This window comes from Nansenia antarctica, assembly GCF_963989245.1.
Source record: "Nansenia antarctica genome assembly, chromosome: 5".
Lineage (NCBI taxonomy): Eukaryota > Metazoa > Chordata > Actinopteri > Argentiniformes > Microstomatidae > Nansenia > Nansenia antarctica.
Window position 1 is genome coordinate 9,798,688 of NC_137690.1, and position 17,576 is coordinate 9,816,263.

General features: G+C 44.1%; 1 protein-coding gene across 2 annotated transcripts in view; it reads right to left on the bottom strand.

Moving 5' to 3' along the window:
* The window catches only part of ksr2 (kinase suppressor of ras 2), a gene marked incomplete at both ends in the record, with an annotated part of 68,754 nt that overhangs the window by 10,262 nt on the left and 40,916 nt on the right, over positions 1-17,576 (bottom strand). For both annotated transcript variants that reach the window (XM_080532411.1, XM_080532410.1), the window contains 9 exons: positions 939-1,306; positions 1,644-1,692; positions 3,233-3,299; positions 3,783-3,824; positions 4,367-4,535; positions 6,949-7,052; positions 8,114-8,199; positions 9,286-9,369; positions 10,923-10,992. In XM_080532411.1, the coding sequence (XP_080388537.1) occupies positions 939-1,306; positions 1,644-1,692; positions 3,233-3,299; positions 3,783-3,824; positions 4,367-4,535; positions 6,949-7,052; positions 8,114-8,199; positions 9,286-9,369; positions 10,923-10,992 (1,039 nt within the window). The remainder of the gene's footprint in view (positions 1-938; positions 1,307-1,643; positions 1,693-3,232; positions 3,300-3,782; positions 3,825-4,366; positions 4,536-6,948; positions 7,053-8,113; positions 8,200-9,285; positions 9,370-10,922; positions 10,993-17,576) is intronic.

Consider the following 17,576-nt stretch of genomic DNA (forward strand, 5'->3'; position numbering starts at 1 on the left):
CACGCGCGCGCCTTCCCGGTCGCAATGCCTTTCGCTTCATTGCCACACCCAGAGCACACACACCGTGGCCCCACACAGAATGGAAAGGAGCTGTGTCTGACAATGAATCCACAAGACAAGGCCGTCGTCGGAGAGCCAGTCAGACACTGAGCACATCCGGGCCCCAGGACAACCGAGGACGGGTCACTCTAGGCTACATGAAGCACTTCACAATAGCTTTGCGAGGATTTCACTTCGACATTCAGCAGGCTGATTCGGTGATAACAACCACTTCAACATCAGAGAGGATGAGGTGGCCATCAGGGGATGAAGTGGCTAAGAGGAGACTTGGAGGTGAGGAGGCTGCAGCATATACAAGATGATAAGATGATAGCTTTCTGCTATATGGAACTCATTAAATCCTCCACTGGGTTTTTAAATGTTGTATTCTTAAGGGTGTCTAATTTTTTAAAAGGTCTGTGATATGTTAATGATTGAGCACAAATGGATATGATTCATGAGTAGGAAGCTGCCAAGTAGGTTTTCCAGCCATGACACTTTGGATCATATCATAAACAGCCTGAGAGAAATTGCAGAGAATAATAAGCAATCAGAGGCCCAGTCTCTACCTAGTTAGTGTAGAGTAGTGGGGAATACTCACAGAATCCATTGCATTGCAATATTTTGGCTTGACTAGCGAGCGTGTAATTGATTTTCAACAACGTTGACATTTATTTTAAAATTTCAGAATAAAAGTCTGAACAATTTGATTGGTTGACGACTCACATATCATAATATCATAACAGCCTGAGAGAAATTGCACAGCAACAAAGAATAATAAAGAATTTGACCCCATCCATGCCCCCTTCCCTGGGTACACGTTGGGTATAATAATAAATTTGATTTGTAAATGGCTTTTCATGATCCAAGTCAATGCGGCTCTTCGGGCGGCAACTCACCTGGTGATGATAGCCAGGTGTGGTGGGCTCATGCAGGCGCCCATGAACAACACCACGTTCTCATGCCGCGTGTTCCGGTACGCCATCACCTCCCGCTTGAAGGCCTTGAGCTGGTCCTCGTTGTCCCGCTCGATGTCGATGAGGCGGATGGCCACCTCGCCGTGCCAGCGCCCGTGGAACACCTGGCCGAAGCGACCCTTGCCGATGAGCTCGCCGATCTCCAGCTGCTCAAAGGGGATGTCCCACTCCTGCAGGAAGATGCTGGTCTGGCTGGCCTTGCGAGGGAAGTTACGGGCCGACAGCAGAGACAAGTTCATCTCCTCAAACTCATCATCCGAGTCCTCCGCCTCGTCATTGCCTTCCTCGTTCTGGGTGTGTGTGTGTGTGCCGGGGGGGGGGCGGGGAAGGATCAATATGGTCAAAATGGAGGTCTTGTTTTCTGGGAGCTTTGACTCTTAAAAGCTGTGACTTATGATTGTGTCTTTATGGTGTTCTATTATGAGCGTTGTAACACCACAGAGGTATGGTTATAACACATAGAAACTGAGAGAATGAATACAGCTGGATGTGAGGTCCACAGTGGTTTGAAAGGGACTGGTTTCTATATACCCTGCTGAACTAGGCACAGCGAACTACAGAAGATTATCACACGGCAACACAACGTCGTTTTCATAGCGACACTGTATCGAAAGAAGTGCAACTCACGTCTGATGTAGGTTCCACTTCAATTTGCAGTACAGGATTCCCCTCGTTTCTGAAAGCAAGAGAGGGGGGTGTGGAGATGGGCTCAGAAGCACTTCAGAATGAACACGAGCCGATCAGAATGATACATATGGGCACTCCAACATGATTCATACACCTGATTATACAAGACACTGTGTTGAACCCGCTTCAACTCCTCAACCACACCTCCCACTCTGTCAATCTAGGTGGCTAACATTCTCTATGCAACCTCTCAGAACCCTCAGTGTTATGATCATTAGTACTGCTATGCTTAACATTCAACACGCACAGCACACACACACACACACACACACACACACACAGAGACACATACATAGAGATACACATCACACATACACACCACACACACACACACACACACACACACACACACAGAGAACTGTTGGCCCGGTGTGTGTGTGTGTGAAATGATATGCGTAGCCTGTGGAGTTGTGGCCCCTGAAAGGGCCTCCTTCTGTCCTAATGAGTGGATCCAGCCAGGGCCGAGAGGCCCTCATTAACCCAGGGAAGAGGCCATTAAGACAGGAGAATCTGCCAGCTGATACTGGGGGAGAGTGTGGAGATGCAGAGAAGGAGACTGCATGGCTTTAATTAAATCATAAGAATGTGTGTTTCATAACCACATTAATGTATTCACATTTGTAAAAAAAGAAGGCAGAGGGAGAGAGGAGGGGGGGGGGGGAGAAAGAGAAGAGGAGGAGGGGGGAGAGAGAGAAAGCCCAGAAAGAGACAGATAGATATAAATAAAAAGAGAGCAAAGGTGATTCCACTGATTGATCCAGTCATAATTACATCGATCTAACACGTAATGTCGTGTTGATTTAGTCAAGTGAATACTATAAAAACATACTTTTAATAAATATGATCATGACCCTTCTTGTTTTTATGTAAAGAAAGCGACCTTGCCATGTGATTTGTGATAGATTGATATGATAATCTAATAAGCTAACGTCCACAGGCATCTCATCATTCCTCCTCTGCTTCCGCTTGTTCCCTACAGCCACAGAGTTGATCAGAGAGCAAGTGAAATCCAGTTGGCATCCCAACTGTAGCGTGAACCGAAGGCCATGTTAACATTAGCCCTGCGAGTTTGTCTGGTCGGCATTCACACATTGAAATTGTCACCGAAACATATTTGCTCCAATAACTTTGAGTCCCCTTTTGACCAGTGGCGAGACAGAGACAGATATATAGAATACTTTTTGGGAAATGGTTGGGGTTGTTGCTTCAAAAATAACATTTAGTTACCGTAGTTCATTTTCTAACCTAGATCACTAGCTGAAGACAAAGAATGCAGTATGTTGGGTATTGACTAGAGCATTGGTAGTGATTTTTTGAAGAGGAATAGTGACAGAAGCACGCTAATATGCCTTATTATCGACTCGAAATCAACCGCTCCAGCGTTCAAATCACACTCCTGGTTGTCAATCACGAGTGTCATCTGTTTATGAGCTCTCAACTCCTAATAAACGGATACGGATAAGAATATGCAGATGGGCACGCCCCTAGTAGATAGCATAGATGGCAGAAACCATAGAGCTCCTACTCACCCAGGCTCAGACAGGACAGGGTGTAAAATGACCTGGGGGGCTCTGGGGGGGGCCTCAGGGGCCACATCTGGAGAGAAGGGAGACAGGGAGGAAGGAAAGGGGAGGGTTGTAGGGAGGGAGAGAGGGAGGGAGGAAGGAAAGGGGAGGTTGGAGGTAGGGATGAGGGGAGGTAAAGGAAGGAGGTCAATGGTCAATCAACAACACTTACAGTAATAATGATACTAATAATAATATATATGCCAATTTAGCTAACGCTTTTATGTCCAAATATCTCTCCGGAGGTCTCAGCCATAATAGCCCTCCGAGTAAACGGAGACTGTTGGCATTAAGGCTTCTCTTTGTTACCAAACGGAGAGTCTGTGGAGAAGCCCGTCATTAACGGCCCAATATGAGACAGGCTGGGAAGAAAAGTGAAGAGTTTACAGCGTGGCGAAAAAAGGAGGAGAAGAGAGTCGTCACAACCTCAAAAAGAGTTCTCCTCCCCCTCCATCTCAGGCATGCCACACTGCATTATGGGTAGGAGTAATGATCAATTATGGGTGGCACTTACCTGGGAAAATGAACTGCTGCTTGTATTTGAAGTAACTTGAGGCTGAGAAAGAGACGAGGGGAGGGAGAGGATGAGTGGGTCAGAGTGGCATGGACCTATCCGGTTGTTAAGTCTGACGTCAAACGTGACGTTTTGCAATTTCCGGGTCCAAACCAGAAATTCTCCGCACCAGAATACCACTGTACTACAGCAGTAGAATGACAGTTTAATCGTTTTTTAGACTCAGATCTATTCATACAACAAGGGACACAGCACTTTCCCGTTTTCCCCATATTGTCAGGGTATTTGAGCCTCGGAAAAGCGCTATATAAATATAATTTATTATTATTATTGCGGCATTTCGAAGACAGCGCCTCAGCCAACTTTGGACCCGGAAACACGTCACGACTTAACAACCGAATGGCCTTACATGATGCATCGTGAGCAGAGAATATTCAGCTGAGTTCATAATATGGTTTCAAATGACACACATTTGGTTTATAGCTTAACGGAGCAGGGCAGTTAAATAGGCTTTTGAATTTGGCTTATCAAGCAGACATTCGTTCAATTTATTCACTTAAAAATGTGTCCATCCAATCCCTTACCTGTTAAATTGAACTGTTTCTGTTGCCGGGCAGACTGTGGGGAGGGGTGTAATGGTGAAGGAGGTGTAGCGCTGGTCGGGAGGGGCGGGGCAGGGGATGAAGGGGTGGAGGAGGTGGTGGAGGAGGGGTTACTGCTCGAGTCTGGCTGGTAAGGGACAGGGATGTGATCCTGTGAAGAGAGAGTTTTGGGGTTTTAATGAATTTTTATTGCAAACTAAGTGGATTTTACATGGCTACTGCACACATGACGACACAGCTCAGAAAAACAAAATATCTATCTGCCTAACAAAGACATGAACAAAACAGAGAGAGAGAGAGAGAGAGAGAGAGAGAGAGAGAGAGAGAGAGAGAGAGAGAGAGAGAGAGAGAGAGAGAGAGAGAGAGAGAGAGAGAGAGAGAGAGAGGAGAGAGAGAGAGAGAGGGAGAGGGAGAGAGACCAAAGACAATGTCTCAAGGCCCATAAGTGAGGTACTGAGTGAGGCACTGTGTGTACCTTTGTTTGCCTCAATTGTGTCCGAGCTAAAAATGTCGCTTTTGTTTACTTGGTCGGTTCTAAGAAAAGTCCGACAACATCCGTTGAGATCCGGTGAAGTTTGGATGTCTTAGACGTCTATTTACAAAGTAGTATAAAGTCTAACAATTCTTTGTTGATGAAATATCAAATTCCCTTTGTAAGTACCCTTGGCCTTGTTCTAATATTCTTACTCTCAAAAAACTATTTAGTGCTAGTTAATTTATTTATTATTGTTATTCATTTCTTTTGTTTGTTCCCGGGATACTGTGGCCTATAGATTTTGTTTTGTGCACCTGAGCGAAAAAATAATGCCAAAAAGATATCACCAAAAAACAAATCTATGTCCATTGCACCTTGAGCTGTTGCCAAGGACCCAGATTAGCAACAGATGCGTTAGATGTTCTCCCCCTTTGTCAACAACAAATATTGACCGACTACAAAAATCTCACAGATAAATGACCTGCTAAATAATTAAAAGAACTGACTGTGAACCAACAAGGCGAGAGGCTTGTTTACATTCTTGCTTCTTTTGGTGCTTTGCATCATTAGCGGTTTAGTATGCTAACAACAGCTCACTCCCCTGTGAGTCACACTCACTCACACACACACACACACACACACACACACACACACACACACACACACACACATACACACACACACACACACACACAAGCTTATTCTTCTGAAACCCTCAGGCCTCAGGCCCCTGTATGTGCCTCAACTGTATCCAGGTGAAAGTGTTTTTTCCGACTTCTTTACAAGGTGAAACATAGCGAGGCTCTGTAATCACCAGCATGCTGTGTGTCATTATTGGGTAAACGTGCTCAAGGAAAAATGTGTTTCTAAGACCTAAAAGCTCTATTGTGTGTGGGGCTTTACACTCTCATTATGAGGCTTTGCGACAGTAATATACATTGCTGTTGTTGTTGTTGTTGTCCAATGGCTCTGTCATGCCAAATACTATCCGGGTGCCAACATTTGTCCAGGAAATGTAATCAGGTCTTTCAAATACCATGACACCTTTGTTGCCATTCCGGCATGCTAATTTCACTACACTAATGTTACAGTGTTGGCAAGTTTAGCAAACCCACATCACATTAGCCTAAGTAGTGATAAATATAATTCCATAACAGGATACTACTTTGTTTCCAATCATAGCTAGCTAGGTAGCTTACTTATCATCTAGCAACATGTCATTTGACTGAACTATTACTGTCTCAAATGTACATTAAGTAAGTATGCCTGACACCGGACCTAGAACTTTCAACTCGCGCCTATAGGGATAGTTTTGCGGCCAGAACGTTTGCCCACGCTACCACAGGATGATGAAACTGATGGCTCAGATGCTGAGTTATCTTATTCTGGAGCCTTTCTTTTCACGCAACCCTCTCATAATGCATCCCGCAATAAACAGAAAAAAACTATTTCCTCTGTTGACATTGTGACATGGGGAAAGGGGCATGTGAGACACATTTTGATGATGTATGAGGCAGCTAATGATCTGCATTTTCATGATAAGTTGCGTAACTATGATTTAATTAATTTTAATCCATTTTATTATGTCAGCCACATCAATATTTTTGGGGGACGGGACCCCTGACAAAGCCAGACGGCACGCCGGTTGAGAAACCCTGAGTTAACTAGCCAGCTTGGTAACATTAGTGTAGCGTGGAGAAACAACGAGCAGTAGAGTTTACTCAGGAATGTCTGGAATGCTCGCGTCAGGATAGCAACGAACGTGTCATGGCGTTCAAAAAACCTGATAACATCACCCGGACACATTTTGGCACTATTTGACGCTATTTGGCATGACAGCTCCCCTGCCATGTTCATTTCCTGGCTAACATAGTACTGTGTCAAAGTTCTTCACTGCTGCTTTGTCTTGTATGTAATGGGGACATTTACCATCACACATATTCTTATTTTGACGTATGTAAGTTTTGCATGTCTTTGTACTGTAACTCATTGAATGGTTAATCAAACATCTGAAGGATGATTTTACAACAAATGGGTTAACTTCTTATTATGTCTGGTCTGGTCCAGTTGTTCCTACCTTGGATCCTACCTTGATTTTGTTGGTTTTGGGGAGAGTCTGACTGATGTGCAGGTCTGTGTATCTGAGGGGGTTGTTGATGTCACATGGCACTGATTCAGTCCGTACCAAACGAGCTGGGAGAGATGAAACAAGACAAAAACAACAGAACATTTAGAATGTTTTTGCTTAAGGGTTTTGGCAACTATGAGAGAAACTTTTTATCAGACAACATTTCGACATGTGAGAAATTAGCAAACTGTTCTCCTTTAAATATGGGTCTTTTGCGATTGCAAATAATACATTTTTCAGTACAAACATATTGAAAGCTAACCTAAAGAAGTTACAAATTCAATACAAATGTGTTCCCTCTGCAGATAGAAAGGTTAATTAATCGATTACTTTACCTTGACTGGTCCCTTGGTGATCTATAATGCCAGTTGAGAGATATCAGATTGAGAAAAAGTGAGTGGGAGAGAACGAGAGAGAGAGAGAGAGAGAGAGAGAGAGAGAGAGAGAGAGAGAGAGAGAGAGAGAGACAGAGAGACAGAGACAGAGACAGAGACAGAGAGAGAGAGAGAGAGAGAGAGAGAGAGAGAGAGAGAGAGAAAGAGAGACAGAGAGACAGAGAGACAGAGAGAGACAACATAAGCCTCATATGCTGATGTTAAAAAATAAGTGCTTATAATAGATCACTAATACTCAAGTTCACAGAGCTCTCTAGTGCCACATAGGGGGATACTATGTGACAGGGTCTGGTTGAAAAGTCCTCAAGTAGGACAATGTCATTTTTGCAGTTTCTTCCAGATTATGACAGTGCAGATTCTATGATTTCAAATGATGTGTCATACATTAAAATCTGAAAATAGTTGAAGAACATATGCTTATTTGAATGTTGATACACCTCAAACCAAATAGCAGAGAAATGCGCTGTGAATCAAAACACATGCAAAACAGCTGCTAGTAGGCTAGCGCTAAAAAGGAACATCGCTACAAACATCTAACTGCATGTTTAGCACATCACAACATGCTGATAGAACATCAACATGTTAAAAACACAGAACTAAAACCCTTTTTTACCAGACCGCGTCACATTTTTTGGTTATCCCCATATTTGGTTATCTTTTAATTGTTCATATAGCCTCACGAACACTCCTAGTAGGAATATAAATGTTATGCTTCTGAAGTTGTGAGTTACCTTTGAGGCAGTTTTGACCTCCACGTTGAATAATCAGTAGATGGCAAGGCGGGGCTTCTTTGGTGCATTTATTGTGGCACTTCAGCCTTGAGAGACAACAGAGGGTAAATGTATTGGGACATTACTGATGATCTGCAATTTATTTCTCCTGAACTGTAACTGCCTGGGTCATTAAGGGTAATAAATTGCAAGTCCGTTCATTATCATCCTCCATGTCAAGATTTCACATTCGGTTGATTGAGTCATTTGCTTAATAATCTGTTTTAAATTCTAATGATAATTGCTGCTTAAGTTTCTGGGGCTTTTCAAAGGCTCACATTGTGATGAAATAATTAATTTAATTTAATAATTTTGCCATTTAGCAGACGCTTTTATCCAAAGTGATTTACAATTACGAATTACAGGGACATTCCCCTTGGAGTAACTGAGGGCTAAGTGCCTTACCCAAGGGCACACTAGTAGTGGTGTGGCTTCAGGCGGGATTTGAACTCACAACCTTCCGATCACAAGTCCAACTCACTATCCACTAGACCACCACTACCCCGTCATAAACAACAAGACCTGGGTTGAAATCGACTACTACTGATTTCTTCTTTAGGTTGAGGTGTTCCTTGTGGACTGGATTTGAGGGTGAGCAGGGTTACCACGGTTACCACTCTTGGGACTATGCCCATGATTTCAAATATTATTATGTGACGGCTGCTGGTGAAATCGGGAACAAGTCAGCAACCAATCAATGTAACCAAAATGTAAACAAATTTCAACGTTGTTCAAATCAACGACACACTCGCTAGTCAAGCCAAAACACTGCAAGGCGATGGATTCGGTGAGTAATCCCCACTACTCTACACTAACTAGGTAGTAGTAGTGGGGATTATTCACCGAATCCATTGCATTGCAATATTTCGGTTTGACTAGTGAGTGTGTCATTGATTTTAAACGACGTTAAAAAGTGATTTACATTTTTCAGAATAAAAGTCTGAACGGTCCGTCGGTTCCCGCCTTGTTCCCGGTTTCATCAGCTGCTGTCACGTATACACAAGTCATGTACGGTATGCCCGTTTGAACAACGTAAAAAAAAGCCTGTTATATCAACACAGGTCTATAAAAGACTACACTGTAACATATAAGTGATCATGCTTTTCTTGAAAAGAGACCGTGTTGAAACCTACTTGCAGTTTTTACATTTGAGTCCAAACAACATTCCTTTCCCACACACTAGGCATGTCTGGGACATCCAGTACTTGGTGGAAAACCTACAAAAACAAACACAAGAGAGATCATTAAAAGCCTAACACAAAAATAAGACCATATCAATGTGTCTGTGTACAGACAAAATGTAACACCTTGTGAAGCCTACCTAGGTGTGGATCAGTGCACTAGATGACCTTTCGGATACGACTCCTGTTCATCTTGTGCTGACTAACGGGATTTGTGATAGAACGCCTGATATTCACCGGGGTAACCTTTCCATAAGAAAGATGGACATGCCGAGACGTTACTCCCACTTAAGTGTGTGGTCTCTAATCTTCAATGGGGAAGGTAATTCAATTCTGGGGCCCACTCGCCTCTCAATATTGCCTCAATCTCTCGCTCCGTGCGTAGATAAAGGGCGGGAGCGAGGCCATGCCGGTACATCAGCACAGTAACACAGTACTTAGTCAGAGAGACGCGGCCGCTTCAAAGGAGGCCGCAGCCCCTCGCAAGACTGGCACAGCTGCCATTTACCAAACAGGCAAGTCCATAGTGGTACCTTGACAATAGAAAGCAATTCCCGACTTGAGTTGTATGGAGTCTAAGTGCCTGAAGAGGGCGACTGGTCTATTTAGCGGACCCTGCGCTAGCGTGCTAGCATGCAGCGGTTCCGGCTGCTGTAATGGAAGATGACTGATATGGTTTGACAGAATCCAAATCTCCCTGGTAGGTTTACCGTCCTTCTTACGGTCTGAACTGAGCAGGGACACAATTCCCCCTAGCCTCCTCGGTAAATTATGGTTTAGTCACTCGCGCTGCCAAAATCAACATTAAACTGACGTTAAAAGGTGCAATACATCTTCTCTCATATATATGCGTTCGTTTTAAAGAGCCACAGCCAAATAAGGGCAAAGCAGGCTGTTGTATCCATTGCTGAAATGATTCAATTACGCATAACAGTGGGCCCCACAGTGGGCCCCATTTTCACAAACACAAATAGAAATCTGCAAATAGAAATCTAAACCACCATGTCAGAGGAGCAGAGGAGGAATTATGGCATCTCACTAGAAATCAGTATTTAGCTTTGCAGTGGCAGCTCAAATATTATTATAATGTTAAAAATGACATTTGCGCTGGGCTCGTCTCTGTCTGATGAGGCGTTAATATGTGTATGCACAGCACAGCCGCTCTCTGTTCTCCGTGCTCACTTTCAGTGGGCAAACACCCACATAGTTCTCAGGCTGAGAGTTGGCGGAATCCCTCGACCAATACCGTATTGTTTTACTTTTGAGATCATTGGCATTTGGAGTCATCAGGCTTTTCAAACAGTGAGCGAGCACGGAGATGTTATGCAAGTGCCCCATTTAATTGGCCTGACATTCTCTCACAAAGCAAGCGTGCACGCGCACGCACACACACACACACACACACACACGCACACACACACACACACACACACACACACACTATACCGCACACACACACATACACACGCACACACACACACACACTCACACACACATACACACATGCACACACACGCACTCACACACACACATACACACATGCACACACACACACATACACACACACACACACACAGGTCCATGGATACCTGTGTTTTATTGAGTTTCCCAGGTCTCTTCTAGGAATCTGTGGGGACCAGCGAGGCACTGAGAGAGTGTCTGGCAGAAGAGAGAGGGATGGAGGGATGGAGGGATAGATAGGTGGATGGGGAGAGAGAGAGATGAATGGATGGATGGGGTGGATGGTGAGAGAGAGGGATGGATGGGGTGGATGGAGAGAGAGAGGGATAGATGGATGGGGTGGATGGTGAGAGAGAGGGATGGATGGGGTGGATGGAGAGAGAGGGATGGATGGATGGAGGGATGGGGTGGATGGAGAGAGAGAGAGGGATGGAGGGAGGGATAGATACGTAGGTGGATGGGGAGAGAGAGATGGATGGATGGATGGGTTGGATGGTGAGAGAGAGGGATGGATGGATGGATGGATGGATGGGTGGAGGGGGAGAATAAAAGTTATTATTTTAAAATGAGTTAGACACTGGATCAAACAAAATATTCAAGCCATTGAACAGCGGTGGGTACAGTAAATATCAGGTAAATATGAACAAATCCTCTTGTATTGATTGGCCCTCTACAGAATAGCACCAAAAGAAAAAACAGTGAACACTGAGTGTCATTTCAGCAAAGACTTTTAACTGATCTGGCTATTTTGTATGGTGAATAAATCATTATATGCAAATACTGTATACATACAGTACACATGAATTTGAATGATGTGTCCTGGCGTGGAAGTGGTGTAGCACATGTCATCATCACAAGGTCCCTGGTTCGATTCCGGCCATCGCCATATCCTGCATGTCATCCCCCCTCTCTCACCCATCCATCCTGTCAATCTCTACTGTCTCTATCCCAATAGAGCAGAAATGCCCTAAAACATTTTTTTTTTTGGTAAACTGTGTCCTCATCTCTGCCTGCGTCTGTTTGACAGACTCTAGAGTGTGGAGCGTGCGTAAGCGCCCTGAGACTGTCTTCGAGAGACTAATAGAGCCAATTTCTAAAGAGCATTCATTCCATCAACCGCTAACAGGCTTGTTGTCCATAATACATATAAATGAAATAAAAGTACAACCATTCTGTTAACCCGCCTGTACCTGCTGTAGAAACAGCTGTTCATAGGCACAAATACTGTAGGTGCTATTATGAGGATGCTGTCCATATCATGGATACAAAGGGACACTCTTACTTCAAAAGGTCTTTCCAACAGAGACCCTTCGCTTGGGCCATTAGTGAGAGCACTGATTGGTAGCAGCCTAATTCATTATACTCCTCTCTACCACCCACATCGAAACAGCATAGTGCACTGGTGACTGTAAGGACATAGAGGATATATGCAATAAACCTGTTTGTGTGTGACTGAGCATATAAATAGAGAATAATTCATCTCAATATGAAAGCGGGGGTCTTTACACGGCAGCCTCGAGAAGGGAGACAGGAGAAAGAACTCACTCTGTGCGGTAAGGCCAACACAGCGCAACTACAACAAATGCACTGTTGAAAATGCTGTCCAGGTAGAAAACATCCAGTGTTTGATGGTTGGCCTTGTTTTGTATTGTTGTGGCAATCTTGTTTTCTTAAAGGTCCCATATTATTTTTAAAAAACTCACTTTTTCATTGCTTTGGCACATGTTTGGGTCTCCCATGGGCCAACACTAACACACAAACTGCGAAATGAAACAACCCAGTTTTTTGTGGACTGCCTATTTAAAAAAACATGCGAGTCATTCAGATTTGCCTCCCTTTCCTGCGTAACAGAGGGGTCTCGTTTAGAATTATACTGCCCACGGCTGCGGGACCCACAATAATGTTTGGATTCTGATCCACAGTTACACTAGGTGATACCTACTGCAGCTCTGTTGCAGTTCCAGTATGAATATGAATAATGTCAACAGTCCTCTGTCTCTCCTGTTGCAGTCATATCATCTTGCATTGTATTACGATCTCGGTAAATGGCCCTTTTTGTACCGGGACCTTATATTGTATTTACAAGCTTTTGGTATGTCACAGCACAAGTTACACTCGGAGTAAAATGTTCTGCGTAATGACATGTCGAAGTCATGTTTTGGGGATCCTAGAAACCTATATTAACTTGTTGAAAAAGTGTATAATATAATAAAAAATTGTAACTATAATATAATTATAATTGTAATTGAAACAATAACAGAGACCACGCGCTTGGTCCTTGCACATACATACAGCAGACATGGATTTCACAGATCTTCACCCTTAACGTCAGGCAAGCACGTATTCTGGCCTTCCAGGAATTATAGTTTGAGATCTGCATTCACGTGTCATGGTCTTCCTGTTTGTGTAGCCAGACAAGTTGTACCCAACATCCTAGCAAAAAAAACACATAGAGTCTATCCCCCATGGCAAATGAGTCTACTCTCCAATAACCAAGAGAACCAACCTTACCATTATGGCCTGCCAGTGTGGTAGCCATCAATGACTGATGACAGAGCTGATTACGTAGCCGCAACAGTTGCAGCACCACAGCATTTCCTTGTTCCTGCCCCCCTCCTGGGGATAACTGTCTGTCTGCGCTCTGCTCCACAGTCCAATACATCGCTCAATTACACTCAATCAGCCTGATAACTCAATACTGAAGGGGAACTGACATCATCTGTTTACTGGCGGGCTGTTCGGACCAACGTAGCCAATAACATGGCTATTGTTTGTCGTGCGAAGGTCAAATTCATCATTTGTAGTGCAGAATGTTTTAGTATTTCTATCTATCTCTCTCACACACACACACACACACACACACACACACACACACACGCATGCACACACACACACACACACGCATGCACACACACACACACACACACACACATACACACATACACACACGTACATACATGTACACACACACACACACACACATACACACATACATACATGTACATCCACGTACACACACACACACACACACACATACATACACACTGTATTGTACACAACAGATTCTGTAATGTATGGAATGGAAGGAGGAATGGTATCAAACTGTGTGTATGTGTGTGTGTGTGTGTGCGTGTGTGTGTGTGTGTGTGTGTATGTATGTGTATGCACGTGTGTGTGTGTGTGTGTGTGTGTGTGTGTGTGTGTGTAATGAATGAGTCTCAGAGGTCTGAGTAACCCCAAAGGCGCCAGACAACAGTGTCCTCCATCCTTTCTGATTCATCTCTTCCAATTAAGAAAGAGTAATAGAGTATCCTTCTTCCCGCCCGTCCCTCTCACTGATCCCCCCCCCCGCGCCTTGACAGACAGCTGGCTGTGGGGGGGGAGAGTGGAGAAACAGAGGACATCACTCCATGCGTTTGGCTCTGACTATGATATGATATTGATATTACAACTGCTAAACAGTTGTGTAGAGAACAGTTTGTTTGAGTTTGTTTTGCTTTAAATCGCATGAGGGTTTAGCTGCAGGTATTGTTTTTCATATTTCACTGTGGTAAGACCTACAGTACTAAGCTATTTGTTCTAAATAACAGAAGAAAATGTAACCGTCAGTTACATGAAATAAACTCCACAGTCAAACCGAGACAAAACCTTGTTGCTGGCACTGTTTCTATGACAACCGCTCAATGCAGTTCAACCTTTTGGCAGAATATCAGTCTGTCATCTTGGATGAGAACACCCTCCCTCTACTCTGCGATCAGAGGAGTGCCCTCCTACTTGTTGTTGCCCATCATGATGATCATTAAAACAGCACATAAAAACAACAGCAATTATCTCCTATGAAACAAACGCCCCCCCCCTCCCCCCTCCACTACTTGTTTTGTGAGTGTCTGAAGACATGGCAGGTGGGAGTGGGTCTGCAGGACAGAACAGACCATGCCTACAGCTGATGGCACCACACTCATCTCATTTGTGACAAAACATGGAGACTGGTCTGGTTTCCAGGAGCTGAATCAGAAAGGGATGTGTGTGTGTGTGTGTGTGTGTGTGTGTGTGTGTGTGTGTCTGTGTGTGTCTGTGCATGCACGGCATTTGGGCAAAAGGAGTCTGGTGCCTGCGTTTACCTGGAAACGGCTCAGTTAGCTCAGCTGGTGTCTGCTGTGTCCGCAGGCAAGGAGCAGCAGAGTGGAGCAGAGCACCAAGTGGACCCACAGCCTCACTAGGGGAAGGCTGGTCTGCTCACACATGACGGTGTAAAAGCAGAACAGCCAGCCAGGCATCAAAGCTAGCAGAGCAGCTGTGTGGGGTATGCTCCCCCTCAGGGCCGGTCCTAGGCATAGGCGAACTAGGCGGTCTGCTCCCCCCCCCCGAAAAAAATATGTTTGTTTAACCATACAGACATTTCCAGGAATGTACTGTATGTGGAAAAGACTTGGTAAAATGATACACAATGATTGTTTGTTTATATAATTCATGATTAACGAGCACCACTGGGTGTTGTGTTGAATTGTGTTGAGTGAATAAACATCCATTGCTACTCATTTATTTCCCAATAAATAACTAGAATCTACTTCCAGCAGGACTGCGAAATAAAAATGCAAAAACGGTTCCCCTGCGGTAATTCAATCGGTCTATTATATGTCTGTCCCCCTGCCCGAACTACCCACTGTACATACTTTGTGTTTTGTCCCCCGCCCCCACCTGTGGTGTATGTCCCCACCTGTCCTACCCGCTGTACATACCTTATGTTTTGTTGTATTGTTCTTCCCATGTTGGATGTATGTTTATCTAGTAGATAGTACTAGTTATTTGTCTGTATTATCTTGTAGATAGTACTAGTTTTTTGTCTGTCTTACATGTAACGATTAATTGAGTATCAAGGACCCCAATTGAAATAAGCCAGTGGCTTTCTTGGGTTTTTATCCTGTTAGTTGACCTTGTATGTAATATGTACTTTCATGTACCTACTTCTGCAAATCTTCTAATAAAGTTTTCAATCAATCAATCAATACTAAAACACACATTTCAGTCTGATAAAGTGAAATGTTCAGTAACACAGAGACATAACCGACTATTTGTACTTACGTAATCATACACATCTATTATACACCAATACACTGCAAAACAGTATCACACACAATAAGTGCAACTGCCTCCGTGAGAGCACCGAAATAACCTAGCAACCACAAATACAAATACAACCTCAAAGACCCATGTCTCTCTTTTTTGGATCGCAAGCGCAAAAATAGGAGAGCGCATCAATCATTCAGCCTCATGTTCTGACTCATTCTGAGCAGGCAGCCGCTGGCCTCCTCTGCCACCCTTGTCGGGTCCTGTGTCTTTGATACACATATCAGATGCGGTTGGTTATTCCCATTCCAACAGGACTTTTAGATATGAACAGCAGTGATGACATGGCGGCGCGTGCAGACGCCCAGGTTTGGGTTAGCAAATAGATTCAGTAATAACAAACACTTTCTAATGAAAAACTATTTGGAAGATGGAACTAGTTGTTGGAGAAACACGGGTAGTTTGTCATGGCATTTCCTCCCATGTCGTGCCTACTAAACATGACCCTGAATATTTGCTGGTGGTGGTTACAGTAATGATGAAAACACCATTGAGTTTGGATGATTCCAATTTGTTCTTATTTTTCCAAATAACCAAGAGAGTAAAATAACCAAGAGAGTAATTACTGAGAGAGATGGGGACATATTAGATTACCTAAATCACTTGACTTCTGAGCAACTCGTGTTGAATTAAACATGACAAGGAGCTTATCAGCCTCAATCACGCAGGGACATTATCATCATGGTCTCACTCACTCTCTCATGCACACACACACAAACAAGCTCACACACAGCGCACACACACACACAGACACACAGACACACACACACATGCATGTTTTTCCCCCGCTTTTCTTGCAAGAGATTATTTGAAGGGCACGCATCTCAGTAATGCAACAGCGGAACATGTGCTCTGTGTGTGTGTGTTTTTGCGCACACGCGTGCGGGTGTGTGTGTGTGTATGTGTGTGTGTGTGTGTTTGTGTGTGTGTGTTTGTGTGTGTGTGTCTGTGTGTGTGTGTGTGTGTGTGTGTGTGTATGTGTGTGTGCGTGTGTGCGTGTGCGTGCGTGTGTGCGTGCGTCTGTGTGTAGGTGTGTGCTTAACATATTAAACATATATATGTATGGGTGTGCTTAACATATTAAACATATATATGTATGGGTGTGCTTAACATATTAAACATATATATGTATGGGTGTGCTTAACATATTAAACATATAGATGTACGTGGTGCGCTTCCAGACAGGCAGACTAACACCAGGGAGTAAACGAGGACCTATTACCACGTCCACCCCTGAGACGGCCTCCATACTTCACACCCCTCCCTGACACAGCCTCCGTCATTCCCAGTCTCCTCACATCATGTGCCTCTCTCTCTCTGCTCCGACCGCACGTAGCCAGCGTCCGGTGGGCCACCGATAACCCAACAGCCAATGAAGTGGGCTGTATGCGCCGACACGCTGACTCCGGACCTTCGTGGGATACGTGAATGTGTTTCTAGATGATTCTCTCTCTCCGACACGCAATCTGGCAGAGAGGGGCCCCCGCGGGCTAAAAGCTCAAGCCTGAATATGAATATGCGTGAAAGTGTGGCTACTAGACTCCTAGCTCTCACATTTTGACAGTGTGGAGTGTGTATATAGTGTATATCTATAGAGCGTATACAGCGATGAGCCAAAACACTATGACCGCGCTGACCATCGACAGTGACTGGCT